Raw genomic sequence first — 14662 nt, forward strand, 5'->3', positions numbered from 1 at the left:
ATTTTGGTGGCATAGGAGCGGAATGAATTTAATTAGTCCCTTGTTTGTGCCGAATCTGGGTTGCACATGGTTTGTAAATTGTTGAACTCCCTCTGGTGTTGTGAGTGTGAACTTTGTTGACATTACAGAAGTATTTAAATTTTAGACAGATATCTTGTGGTGTAGCGAATCTTGTGGGTCCAGACTCAGACCCATTGCAAGATGCTGTACTGTCTCCCTCTCTCTCACTCGAAAATACAACGGTTTTACTGGGCGACTTGTCCGGACTTTTTGGGCGACTCCGCCAGAGGTTTTAGAGCGATTTCGGCGGGCTTTTGGGGCGACCGTCCTTCACTTTTAGGGGCGAGATGGAAAAGGGGCGACCGTACCTGTAACCGCTATGAACGCGCTATCCCTCCTCCTCCTCCGACGTGATGACGTGGTGTTTTGACGCTGTATGTAAACCCATTGCGGGCATGGGAAATGTTCCACACTGCTCTGGTGGTGGTGGCGTGTGGACTATTGTGGACTTGGTCTACAGACAATTTTTTTTTACAAATTCACCAATAGAAAACCTGTCCATTTGTTGGTGCACTTTCCTTCGTCGTTTACAGTAAGACAGCGGAAGACGGCGGCTGGCTCGTTCTATACGTGAAATCAGGTTTTGGGCGAGCGAGGACATTACTTTGGAGGAGGTACAGCCGGCGTTACATCCTCTAGCTTCAGTGTGCGGCGTGTTGTTTCACGTGGGAAAGCATTGCGGAACTGGAACCGGCTATACACACATTTCGCATAGCATCTTTCCCGATCGGCTGTTTTTTAACATAGCAGTGAAGCAGAATGGCAACCTTGATTTTAGAAGATGGTACCACGTTCAAAGGCCGCCTTTTTGGTGCAAATGTGTCCGTATGTGGAGAAGTTGGTAAGTTCTCGTTGGATGCCATGCCTCTCAAGCTCTTCTTACATCTGGATTCGGAATCGTACCCGTGATATGTTCGCATCGTGAAGGCTTCGAACTTCCTTCCTTCCTATCCCCAAATAGCTTATTGTGTGCTCGTTTTGGTACATGGTTGTTATTTGATGTAGGCCTTATGATACCGTTCTGTTTTAACTAAGCGTGACGCGATTTTTTTTTATATATTTTTTTTATAAATCAAGTTAACTTTGAGCGTGAGACCCCTGAATGGTGAGTGGTTGAACTCTCACCCCCAGTTGTAAAAAGAATTCCCGCTCTGACCCCCCATCAGTACAACTACATTCAGTCCTTCCCTGGTAATGGCACTTTAAATCATTGTAATAAAACCTTCCAAAGTGGTATGATGTGTAAATTATACAGCCCCCACCTTGGACAATTTGAGGAAAGAACTAAATCACAACTTATTCACACAATAATAATGGTTATCATTCAATATTAGATACACCTGCATATGGATATCTTATCATATCTAAGGTGGTATATGTTCCCCCCCTCCCAGATGCAATGCACCATCATCAACACCATCACCTTGTTTACCATTTTCCAACTGGGTCAGTCAGTGCCACTGTCATTACCTTAGCTGACCCTACTGAAGTAGGTTAAATGATATCTGTATACATAGGCCAAGTGTTAGCCTGCCTGGTAGGTCTTTAGAAAATAAGTTACCACTACAGCTACCATTGTGATTGTGGCACAACACACTGTAACCATCCATTTCACATTTGAGAGATATGTTTATCATACAGTATGTTGCCTTTGTTTTTGAGGGGTGCCCCTCCTATACACAGGTTTAATGTTTGTCTTTAGTTCAATGTTTGTTTTGTAAACGCATTGACAATGAAGGGAAAATGTACCTCATGTGTCATTTACGTCATATTGTCGGAATTTGTCGCTTTATTGTTAATGGCGTTTAGCCATTTAATGTGTTGGCACCGTTTGTTTCACATCACCATTACATCACCTAATCAACATGAGTTAGACTTTAATATATTAGCGCCCCTCACTTCACACAGGTGTGATTTCTTTCTTTTAACATTGAAAAAATGACAGCAGTCTAGTACAGTGGTTCCCAAACTGTTTAATGTCAAGGACCCCCAAATTGACACTAATTAGCCCCGCGGACCCCCATTTGAAAAGATATGCCATGGGGACCCCCATAAGAGAAGACTTTTACGGCTCTAGCAGGCTCTAGCAGTTTGACATGCATATTAGTCTACAGACCCCCATGTAATGGCATTTCTCTGGGACCCCAATTTATATTGTAAAATCACGGTTAATTTAACTCTGAGTGTACAAATGGAAGCAAATGGACCCGTTAGGATCCATTTAGTTTCATTTGTATACTCTCAGAGTTACTGACCCATAAGGGTCCATTTGGTTCCAAACTATCAATTAGCATTTTAGCTGAGTACCCCCTGGAACCCTCAAGGACACCTGGGGTCCCCGGACCCCACTTTGGGAACCACTGGTCTAGTAGATCTAGAATAGCAGAAAGGTCTTTTGGGCAACACTATAGTGTTTAATCAAATTAATAGATTAAGTAAAACAATCGATTTGATTTATATTTTGGGGCGAATTGCTGAAAAAATAAAACCAATTATAAAAAGAACCCTGCTTTTCGATTAATCAAAACACGTAATTGATAGAATAATTGCTGAGAAAATAATTGATAGTTGCAGCTCTAATGTATACGCTCTGTGTTGGTGTCTGTCCAGTGTTTCAGACAGGCATGGTGGGGTATCCTGAGGTCCTGACAGACCCATCATACAGCTGTCAGATCCTGACCTTCACCTACCCCCTGGTGGGCAACTACGGAATCCCTCAGGATGAGGAGGGAGAGTTTGGACTAAGCAAGGTGGGCCAGGCGTGAAACGATAGTATCGGATACCCTGTGTACATGCTGATGAGCGTATACTTAAGTCTCTGGCTTGTAAAATGTTATCACTCTGGTGAAATGGGACTATATGAGTTATTTTATGCCAAAAAAACAGACGATGCAAGATGCAATTTGATTGAACTCTTGGTGTGTGTGTGTGTGTGGGTGGTCTCCTCTAGTGGTTTGAATCTTCAAAGATCCACACTGCAGCTTTGATTATAGGAGAGCTGTCGCAGAACCCCAGTCACTGGAGCTCAGCCATGTCACTGGACACGTGGCTAAAAGAACAGGGAATTCCCGGCTTGCAGGGTCAGTGAGAAGTCAAAGTTTTGGATACCTTCTCTCATCTGTGGTTTATAAACAAGAGAACTTGAGAAAACGTCAGTCCATATTTCTAGCTGTACAATAGAGATGTTAATAATTAAGCAGCAGCATTTCATCCTTAACCAATGATATGAAGGAGGCAGTTGACAAGCCATATTATGAAACAATTTCTGTGACTGTTTTCATTTCATTTTTTTTCTATACAATTATCTGAATCAACATTTTAGTTTAGCATCCATCAGTCTGTAACAACTACATACTACTTATTGTACTTAATAACCACACACATAATGGCAGATCTATTGGATTGTTCCAGCAAGCTTCTATGGTGTGTGTAGGAAATATGTTTTTCTTACAAACCAGAGTGGAAGATGGTCTCCGTCTCCTCTGACTTACCTCCCAAGGATAACTGTTAATCGTTATCAGTCCCTCACTGTAAACTAAGACCAAAGCCTAGTATTAAGGCATCACTAAAACCAAAAGTAATTTTTAAAAGCCAGCCCTTAAAAGGTGATCTTTTTTAAGTAAGCTTTGAAAGCCCAAACATTTTATACATGTGGCCATTTTCCCTCCTGCATCCACTCCAGGTATTGACACCCGTCGTCTGACTAAGAAGATCCGTGAGAAGGGAACCATGCTGGGGAAGCTGGTGGTGGACGGCACACCTGATGACAGCATTCCCTTTGACGATCCCGACCAGCGCAACCTTGTCCAAGAAGTCTCCATGAAGGTATCAATCTGGTGTTAATAATACTCCCTCTCACTGCCACATCAAGACATTTCAAATTGTTCAGGAAACTGCCTATTTGGTTACTGGGAACACTGTATGACCATATAATGAAAACATCTCCATATATGGGCTTAAAAGGGACACAGACAGACTGTTACAACGGGTACTCGGACAACGGGTATAATGGTTATTGCATAACAGGGTGGGGCACTAGGGCATTCATTCCCTATTTGCATCTGAAAGCACCTTTGTTTCTAATTTCTGTCTATGTAATCGGTCTAACAAATCATATCTGTTTATTGTCAGGAGCCCAGAGTATATAACCCCAGTGGTAGCATCCGTATCACAGCAGTGGACTGCGGCATCAAACACAACCAGATCCGCTGCTTGGCCCAGAGAGGAGCTTGTGTGACTGTCGTACCCTGGGACCACCCCCTGAACAACGCAGGTTACTGCTACACTGCTGGTTAAACAGAGAGGGAGACGAGTCATTAAATGCTAGAAATGTGTCTTTGTAATACAGTGCACCTTTTTTAAGTAATTTACTGCCAGAGTAAATGCATAAATAATCCATTGATAATTTTGTACCCCTTGATCGTAACCATGCGTTCCCTAGTCCGTTTGAAAAAAGCAAAAAATGTGGAGGAAATCCAGGAAGGGGAGAGAAAAAGCTTTTTTCAAAATTGAATAAAAGGAAATGGACGTGATCTCATGTGAAATGATGACTTGTATGTTAGGTTGTTAGCGAAGAGCGTCATCTAGTGTAAACACTGAAAACAGTGTTTTTACGTGTTACACGTCATTGGCCTTGTGGGCCTTGGAATAAAACATGATGACACACATGAGTTTGGGCTTTTTCTGCCTTTATTGATGGTGTGCAGTAGACTGTCAGAAAATGGGGAGTGACATGCAGCAAAGGCCATTGGGATTCGAACCCACGACACGCTCTCCGGCTGCATTGCCTAGGTGCCCCCGGGCCATATACTGCACTTTTGCACAAAATCAGCTTAACCACTTTAACCCTATATAGATTAACTATTTGAAAATACTTAGCCATTGTACAAGCTCACAACATGGGCTATAGCAACATGTGAGCGTGTATATTGTTGTTTTCCCTCACTGTGTCTACAACACAGTGAGGGAAGGATGGCTTAGTTTGGCTGTTTATAATACTGATGTCATGAATAAAGTGAAATTTTACATCCTTCCTTCACCTCCTTCCTGTGATATCCTGTATTTGATTCTGCCAAAGAGATTAAATCAAATTAATGAAGCTTTGACACACACACACACAATGTTATTTATTGAGTGTCTTTCTTTGTGTGGAGAGGAGTGTCCATCATTAGAGGGTTTTCTTTGTGAATCAGTAATATAATTGTATTTTTCATCTTCTCCAGACTTTGACGGCCTCTTCATCAGTAATGGACCAGGCGACCCCAAGCATTGCCAGTCCACCATAGACAATTTGAAGAAGGTGGTGTGCGTGGACCATCCCAAGCCTGTGTTTGGTATCTGCCTCGGACACCAGCTCCTCTCGCTGGTCATCGGCGCAAAGACCTACAAGATGAAGTCAGTAACTAGTATTTACGTTTTAAATAATGTTTTCAGGAGATGGTGACAGTCTGACAGAAGGTGGGGATAGAAAGAAATGACATGCAGCAAAGAGCCTCAGGTAGTATTCAAACTAACTTTATAGAAAAAGGCTGATGCCACATCTCAACAGGTTGGTGATGGGTGCGTAGGACAAAAATGCATATTAAAAGGGTATCTTTGAAAAACAAAGAAAAGGACCGGCACACTGTCGCCGTCCTGATGAAGGTCTAACGACCGAAACGTCGACTTAATAAAGAGCAACATTTTTGGCAAGTTTCTGACGGTGTGCGGGTCCTTTTCTTTGTTTTTTAATATACAGTAGAACTTGGGTAACTGAAAATTAGACTTGTAGTTGGTTCCAACTCATTGATACTTTTCCTCCCTGCTGCCTAGAGCCCACCTCAGTCCTGTCTAACCCTAGAAAGATGGAACACATCACATTTCACCCTGGCCCTGTCACCCGTCTCTTTTCCCACACCCAAACACCTTTCGTTTTTGTGGGAGCGTCGTAGTGTGAAATTCACATTTCTGCTGATCTCTGCAGTCTGCGCTCTTTCTTGCAAACTAAGTTGTCAGATTGACCATGATTGTTATGATAACACACACGCAATGGTGTGAGCATTGCTAAGAGTCGACGGGAACCGCAGCCTTTGTTTTGTTTAGAAGTCTCTTGGCATCACTACTTGGTCAGCGCCGATTTTCAAGGTCAAAGTGTGCATAGAGTGCTCCTGTTATCCTGTTGGAATGTTGTAGATTGTAAGTCTGGACAGACTGACTTACAATGGAGCAGATGGGGAGGACAGTTCAGAGGGTTTCTCTGTTTGAACTCTCACACAAATACTATAGGCCGATTCCGTAGCGGTTTCATGGTCGCAGCCTACGTATTTCCTGTAGGCGGACTCGTCGTAGCTCCGGGGATAAAACCCTCACCAGGCGCACCTCTTCCACTACAGTGAACGGCAGAGTGACTGATGTTAGTTTGCCTCAAACTTTACTCTTTTACCTGCTTTTTTACTAACACTAACAATACAAAGATGCCCAGAACATCGAGATGAACCTGTGTAGTTTATGGCTGCTCCAACAGTAGTGGCAACATAAAAAATAAAATAAAACGGAATGTATAATATCCACCGCGGTGGCTGAGACCAGAGCCATTGAGTAATGGTTGAGACAAAGCAGTGAAAGATACATAACGCCAGTCTTACCCAATACCAAATCTTTCTGTTTTATGAACACAAGGCTGCTGTATTTTATACCTCATACTAAGCATTTAAAGTATGAGGTATAAAGTACACTGGCGTTATGTATCTTTCACTGCTTCGTCTCAACCATTACTCAATGGCTCTGGTCTCGGCCACCGCGGTGGATATTAGACATTCCGTTTTATTTTATTTTTTATGTTGCCACTACTGTTGGAGCAGCCATAAACTACACAGGTTCATCTCGATGTTCTGGTCATCTTTGTAATGTTAGTGTTAGTAAAAAGCAGGTAAAGGAGTAAAGTTTGAGGCAAACTAACATCAGTCACTCTGCCGTTCACTGAGGGTATGCACGTGACATCATACTGCCTGCTGAGTGGCAAAAAACTACTTTATGACCTTGACCGCCCATACATCCAAACAGAAAAGTCCTATCTGATTGTATTAAACAACGTTAAGCGATGTTAAACTCACTTTGCCACTCGATTTGCCACTCGATTTCCCATTCACTTTAAGCATGCGCATACCCTCTATTGGTCTCTTTATTACAGTAGTCAAAATCGTCTATGCCTGCCATGTCTTATTCTGCATATATATCTTTACCATTTATATCTGGCTTTTATGGTTGGGTAATGACATGACGGGATGAATACAGCATTGTCAGAAATGTTATCACAAATCAGCCCATGCCAACAGTAGATGCAACACACATTTATAATTGTTTTATACTATGATAAAAAAAAAAATCATTATCTTAATCTGCTTGGTTTCAGTAAATAACAAAATGTGGTAGCTGTGATAAAAATATTATTGTACATATTTGTTGATGCATATTACTGTTGATTCTCTGTACATATACCGCATATATAAATTATATGGCTGCACATAACACTGGTGATAGATTGTACATTTACCTATGCCTATATTCATATTTATCCATCAAATTGCATAAATCCAAATGCACTTATATATACATATATCGATCATTTTTTACTGTGTTGATACCCAGTACATCGTCTTTCTTTTGAGATATTTGGTGTAGAACTAAATAAGAAGATTAGTAAAAGCTCTCAAAATTGCTGAGAGTACTGTTCTAGAGAAACTCTGGCAGTAAATGAGTTGCCTTCGTCTCTATTTACCTACGCTATGCACACCTGTCCAGCCCAGGCACTGAAGGCCTGGTCGGATGTCAAATCATCTTTATACTGTTAATGCGGTCCTTTTAATTATAGTGTTAATACTCTACTTGTTCTCAACCATTCTGTGTATTTTTGTTTCATGTCTACTGCCGTGCAATCTTTATCTATCGAGTTGTATCAATGTCTGTCGGAGTTCAGACTTCACATTTGGAGTAACATGTAGTGGAGTGTGTTCATTCCCAGGTAGGGTACAGGGCAGGCTTTAGTTTAGACTACTATTGGATATTGGTCCGACTGTCATTAGACTGACAACCTACCCCTAACCCCAAGCACAGGAACATGTTCGACTGCATGTCCGACCGTTGTTTCCGCATGTCGGTCGGTTCGTGTGTCTAATCTGTGTGTGCATGCCTCCCAGGTATGGTAACCGTGGCCACAACCAACCTTGCATTCATAAAGGGACGGATCGGTGTTTCATCACCAGTCAGAATCATGGCTTCGCTGTGGACCCCCAGAGCCTGCCCCCCGACTGGGACGTCCTCTTTACCAACGCCAACGACCACACCAGCGAGGGCATCGTGCACAACACACAGCCCCTGTTCAGGTACAACATACAGTACAAGCTCTTACTGTACAAGCAACGTTCGCACAGAAATGACTAAAATGATTGAATCCAGTTTATTTTCTATCCACTTAATGCATGTGCACAGTGAATATAATCCTTTTTTACTTGTTTGTGGTACAAGTACAAACGTGATGGTAAACGAGGGCAGTGCGGACAATACAGCAACAGACTCTGAGACAACCTACTGCAACAGTACTATGCCGATATCACGAATATGTATGGGGAAAATGAATGGGCTTTCTATCTGTTGAACCACAAAATGGCTGCCACTGCTATGCCCTATACATACAGACAAGACAATCCTTGTTCAACCGTGACATCATTATAGTGAAATCGACTGAACCAGAGATTTATGTGTTTCTGCCACCAGTGAAGTGACCATGACTCAAAAGAGCATGAACAATGTACAGTATCTATAATAATATATTTTGGCTTCTCCTAGAGTACATTTCACGTGAGGTGTTTGTCCCGCTTTCCCTCCAGCGTGCAGTTCCACCCGGAGCACATGGCCGGCCCCACCGACCTGGTGGGCCTGTTCGATGTCTTCTTAGACACAGTCAGAGACCACAAGGATGGCAGGACTGGAAAAACTGGTGAGAACACATGGCAGCAATCTCATGAGTACATGAGATTCCATCCATAACTACAGGTGCTGGAAGCACATCCACACTCAGGATTTATAATTCCTCCCCCCAATGCAAAGTGACTCTGGGTACTTGGAAAAGCGGTATATAAATCTGAGATATCCTACATATAAATAAATAAGGAAAGCTCTGTCATCAAAACCGGTCTGTTCTGCCCGGTTCTCCTCAGTGGCTGGAGCAAATGATCTGAATTTGCACATGGGCATTGATTGTGTATAGTGTATGCTGTATGGTCATATGAACAAAAGTATGACGCCCGTGCTTCATCACAGGCAGTCTATTCCAGTTTTAATTTCAGATGGCTTTCATCCAAATTGCTTTGCATAGAATGTACATTACATTCACCCATTCATACACCGATGGTGGAATAAACTATGCAAGGCAAGGCACCAACCTGCACATCGGGAGCAATTGGGTGTTCAGAGTCTTGCTCAAGGACACTTCAACACTAACTCTGGGGGAGCCCGGGATCAAATTGGAAACCTCATTGTTCTCATACGGCTGCTTTATCGTCCACTCTACCCCTGTATACACACACAGACCTTAATTCCAGATATAAAACCTATGTATTGTTCTCCACCAGTTAAGCACCGTATCACAGACCACCTCACATTTCCTGGTTCTCCCAAGCCTGAGGAGTTTGTCCGGCCGAGGAAAGTGCTCATCCTGGGCTCTGGAGGGCTGTCAATAGGTCAGGCGGGGGAGTTTGACTACTCAGGCTCCCAGGTGAGTTGGAGAATTAACTTATTGCTGATATGACGTTCGCCAAGTTGACATCAGGTTCTTTGATTTGCATGTGTTTGGGTTTTTCTATGATTAATAACGGAAAAATAAAATAGTATTATAGTTGAACTTATACGTGTCTATATCCAGGCTATCAAGGCTCTGAAGGAGGAAAATATCCAGACAGTTCTAATCAACCCCAACATTGCCACCGTCCAGACCTCCAAAGGACTGGCAGACAAAGTCTACTTCCTCCCAATCACAGCAGAGTATGTCACCCAGGTGAGAAGCAGAACCAGCAATGTATCTCATAACTGTTTTTCTTATACTGACTGTCATCATGTAAAATGTTTTCATATTATTTAATGTATTTTATGTGTGGACCCCATGAAGAGTAGCTGCAACTAATGTAGTAGCCAATGGGGATCCAAATAAACAAACAATATCCTGTTGTACAGTATGTTTATTCACTGATCTACAGTACAAATTTAGCTTGTGATTCATGATTAAACAAAGATTGTGCGTTGGTGTTGTTCAGCATGGGCAGTGCATCAAACTATTTCATAAATAGTTTTTTCTTTTATATTTTCCCTCTGTTGTGTTTCCTCATGCTTTTCATTTCCCTAGCATAAACTAATGTTTTGATACTGTCCTCTGCCAGGTGATAAAGAACGAGCGTCCGGATGCCGTGCTGCTGACGTTCGGTGGCCAAACAGCCCTGAACTGTGGCGTGGAGCTCACCAAGCTGGGCGTCCTGGAGAAGTACAATGTGCGGGTCCTGGGCACGCCTGTGGCCTCCATCGAGATGACGGAGGACAGGAAGATCTTTGTGGAGAAGATGGAAGAGATCAATGAGCACGTGGCACCCAGCGAGGCGGCACTGTCCGTGGAGCAGGTGAGGTTGACACGTCTGGGCATGCACGTGCACACATCTGGGCATGCGCGTGCACACATCCACACACATCTGTGTTAAGGCCTATTCATAGTCTGGATTTTCTGTGGTGAGGTGACCACCGGAGCTGAAATAACGTTGAGCGGTGGTGAGTAAAAACAGAGAGAAGGGCTGGAGCGGTGACGGTGGTTTACTCTTCACCGTGGCTCGTGACGTCATGTTGTAGTTCGGTGGTCACCCCACCACCGAAAATCCATTCTATGCATGAGCCTTGAGTGTACTGATGATGGATTGAGGAGCTTCTGCTGACATACATATCATCCCGAACCTGAACTTTAGGCATTGGCAGCAGCAGAGCGTATTGGCTACCCCGTCCTGGTGCGCTCTGCATTCGCCCTGGGTGGACTAGGGTCTGGTTTCGCCAACACACGCGAGGAGCTGATCCCCCTCGTGACGTCAGCCTTCGCCCACACCATCCAGGTCCTGGTAGACAAATCCCTCAAGGGCTGGAAGGAGATCGAGTACGAGGTGGTCCGAGACGCCTATGACAACTGTGTGACCGTGAGTAGAGCAGAGAGCAGCGAACATTTGTCCCTTCCAGGGCTGGGCAATTACCCGGAAATATATTGAAACCGATGTTTAGAGTCGGTGACCAACTTAATTTTGCTCATGTACAGTAGGTTAATGAATAATCACGAGGCATTTCTTTTTCTTGATTCGACATGGCAAAATTCTTAAATTTATTTTATTATCGACCTGTATTTTACTTTAAACCTAGTGAAAATAGCCAATCGTGTGAGCTTGTAGATCAACTATTTTCACTATATATTTTTTATTGTTAATTAATCTTGATCGAGGCATATGTTTTAAATAATCTTGATTGATTTGAAGTCATATCGCCCACACCTAGTTTCTTCTCTCATTGGTGGAATTTGCGAACAATTGTACACAGTAAATGCTAGTTAAGTATCCCTAACTGAATTATTTTGATAAGACTATATTTAGGACAGAGGAGGTCTGCATGAGTTTGCAAAGAGGTGGTTATGGAACTAGTTTATTACAAAATATGTATGTATTCATCATCATGTATAGTAATTGGTATTGGGCAATTGGATTCTGATCAGCTAGATTTTGTTATTAGGTGTGTAACATGGAGAATATTGACCCCCTGGGCATCCATACTGGGGAGTCCATTGTGGTGGCGCCCAGTCAGACCCTCAACGACTACGAGTACAACTTGCTGAGGGACACTGCTATTAAAGTCATCAGACACCTGGGCATCGTGGGGGAGTGTAACATCCAATATGCCCTGAACCCCGAGTCTGAACAGGTACCAGAGACTAGCACAGCTAGCACGGAATGTCTAATTATGAACTTATGAACTCACAAACTTCTGTTCACAGCTGTTTTGTATGTATATCATTTGAGATAATATATTATTTAATTATAATTTAAATTATGTTCTGTAAATTGGGACACCAGGTTCAAGGACGTACTGTACCAGCCACATAATTGCCGATACCGATGGCTTTAAGAAAGTCAAATAATTGCTGATTGATTGGCTAAATCAGTCTAGCTCTACATTTGAGATGTAGTTGGTTTGTTTTACAAACTAGTGCACAGTCATTGACAGTTGTAATATGCCACTGTCTCGTTACTCAGTATTACATAATTGAAGTGAACGCCCGGCTGTCTCGGAGCTCCGCCCTGGCCAGTAAAGCCACCGGCTACCCACTAGCCTACGTAGCTGCTAAACTGGGCCTGGGGATCCCTCTGCCCTTACTGAAGTAAGTAACACATGTTGAGATGTCACTAGAGCAGTAAGATGCAAACATAATATGATCTCTTTCGATGTTTTTTTCTGCATTGTTTTTATTCTAAAATAACTACTTTAAATCTATATCGGAATCCCCCAGGGGTCTATACATGGCCCCATACTTTTTGCCACCAAATCTCTTCTGTGAAAATAGCCTATATATATATATATATATATATATATATATATATATATATATATATATATAATAAAACACGCTTATCTGTTCGATGAAATGAAGAAGTTATCTATAGAAACTAATTGCTAATAAATAATCAATAGTTATATTGAGCCATATATTCCACCAATAAAGTGTGTTGTTTCATGTAGGAACTCTGTGACCAACTCGACCACAGCTAACTTTGAGCCCAGTCTGGATTACTGCGTGGTGAAGGTGCCTCGCTGGGACCTCAGCAAGTTCCTCCGAGTGTCCACCAAGATAGGCAGCTCCATGAAGAGTGTGGGTAAGAATTGGGCACAGCTAAAAGCTCACCTTTTATAGCTTTTTTAAAAGCCTTTTAGAATCTTTTCTACAGCAACTTTGTTACATTTAACACATTCCGTCCGTAGGACGTCGTGAAGGTTCATAGGAAATCGAACCGAGGGGTCCATACGGCGTCCTCAGACATCCTAGCGCATCCTCAATGATACCGGGCGAGAGAGGAATATTCTGAATGCTTTCCTCTTTTATTTGTCGGCTACCGTATGCATATGCTACACTCTAGGGCCTAGAGTGTAACATATGCATACGGTAGCCGACAAATCTTTAGGCTATGAAAAGTGTGCCCCGGGACAAAAAAGTTTGAGAAACACTGCTCTAGGCTCATGTTAGCTTACCGTTGACTTAGCTGTTGGTGCGGCAGAAAGAATGACTCGTGTCTCCTAATCCAGGGCGCTCTCCGTAGTTTTGAACGGATCGATATACTAGCACTTTATTTCTGCTCCTCATCCGTCTCCCACAAAATAACGCTTTTTGGATCATATATCGTATAAATTAAAACGATGGCAATGTAAAGAACTTTTTTGAGCGGATTGTTTCCGGGTCGTGGGTTTCAGAGTAAAAGCGGCCATGTCTTCAGGCACCCCTGAGCTCCTATTTTGGCACAGTTGAATAATGTTATTTGGTGATTCATTACTGTATCATTTTTCCCATTAAGGTGAGGTGATGGCTATTGGACGGAGCTTTGAGGAAGCTTTTCAGAAAGCTCTAAGAATGGTGGATGAGAACTGCGTGGGCTTCGACCACACCATCAAACCTGTCTCCGATGAGGTGAGATTTATTTTTTCCTGTGGCAGATTTGTCTGGTTTCGAGGCTAACAAAATTGGGGCTGGGCATTATGTCGATATTATATTGATATCGTGACATGAGATTAGATATCATCTTTGATATTTTGGATATAGGTATTAGGAATATTGTCATAAGGCCGTATTTTATACAGTACTTTCACAAATGGTGATCTAGCTAAAATAACCACTAGCTAAAATGGCCAATCTACACACTCTCAGCCTTTTGCATTGTGATGCATTGTGGAGGGTTGTGAACTTGTAGCTCCAATTGTTTTGTCCTTCATCCCCCAGGAGCTAGAGATACCTACAGACAAGCGTATCTTCGTCCTGGCGGCGGCCCTCAGAGCAGGCTACCCCGTGGACCATCTGTACGAGCTCACCAAGATCGACCGCTGGTTCCTCCACAAGATGAAGAACATCACTGACCATGAGCGCCTGCTGGAGACCTACAAGCAGGTGACGATGGAAACTGCAACCTAAAAGGAAAACATGAAAACTACTTTTTGCTACTACAGTATCTGTACTGTCTTTTCTTAGAATAGGAGAAGTTGGGACGTCACGCCAGCGGCCAGAGTGGTTATTAATCTCAATTGATCACTTGAATTGGTCACTTACTGTATGTCTTGTTTACCATATCCCTCCATTCAGGGTGAGAGTGCCATGCCTCCAGACGTGATGAGGAAGGCCAAGCAGTTGGGCTTCTCGGACAAACAGATAGCAATGGCTGTGCAGAGGTGTGTGTGTGTGTGGATTGTGTTCAAATTGTACACGTTAAATTAATTTTGAAAGCTTGAAGGTGACTGTGTGTAGTGTGTACTGTACTCAGTATGCCCATGTATGGAGTTCTTTTTTTCAGGT

The 14662-nt window shown here is 42.8% G+C and overlaps 1 protein-coding gene across 3 annotated transcripts in view; it reads left to right on the forward strand.

The window, feature by feature from the left end:
- The first annotated feature begins 501 nt into the window (after positions 1-501).
- Positions 502-14662, forward strand: part of cad (carbamoyl-phosphate synthetase 2, aspartate transcarbamylase, and dihydroorotase) — a 34746-nt gene continuing 20585 nt past the window's right edge. For 2 of the 3 annotated variants that reach the window (XM_083790375.1, XM_083790376.1), the window contains exons 1-18: positions 502-901; positions 2671-2810; positions 3011-3140; positions 3743-3885; positions 4192-4333; positions 5283-5454; positions 8235-8420; positions 8925-9034; positions 9669-9811; positions 9959-10090; positions 10470-10703; positions 11040-11261; positions 11842-12030; positions 12363-12487; positions 12847-12980; positions 13674-13786; positions 14096-14260; positions 14453-14538. In XM_083790375.1, the coding sequence (XP_083646501.1) occupies positions 820-901; positions 2671-2810; positions 3011-3140; positions 3743-3885; positions 4192-4333; positions 5283-5454; positions 8235-8420; positions 8925-9034; positions 9669-9811; positions 9959-10090; positions 10470-10703; positions 11040-11261; positions 11842-12030; positions 12363-12487; positions 12847-12980; positions 13674-13786; positions 14096-14260; positions 14453-14538 (2648 nt within the window). In that variant the 5' untranslated portion in view covers positions 502-819. Of the gene's footprint in view, positions 902-1153; positions 1252-2670; positions 2811-3010; positions 3141-3742; positions 3886-4191; positions 4334-5282; positions 5455-8234; positions 8421-8924; positions 9035-9668; positions 9812-9958; positions 10091-10469; positions 10704-11039; positions 11262-11841; positions 12031-12362; positions 12488-12846; positions 12981-13673; positions 13787-14095; positions 14261-14452; positions 14539-14662 lie in introns of those variants that run through there. The other variant, XM_083790377.1, reaches the window with a different exon arrangement.

This window comes from Protomyctophum parallelum (assembly GCF_964188405.1).
Source record: "Protomyctophum parallelum genome assembly, chromosome: 19".
NCBI lineage: Eukaryota > Metazoa > Chordata > Actinopteri > Myctophiformes > Myctophidae > Protomyctophum > Protomyctophum parallelum.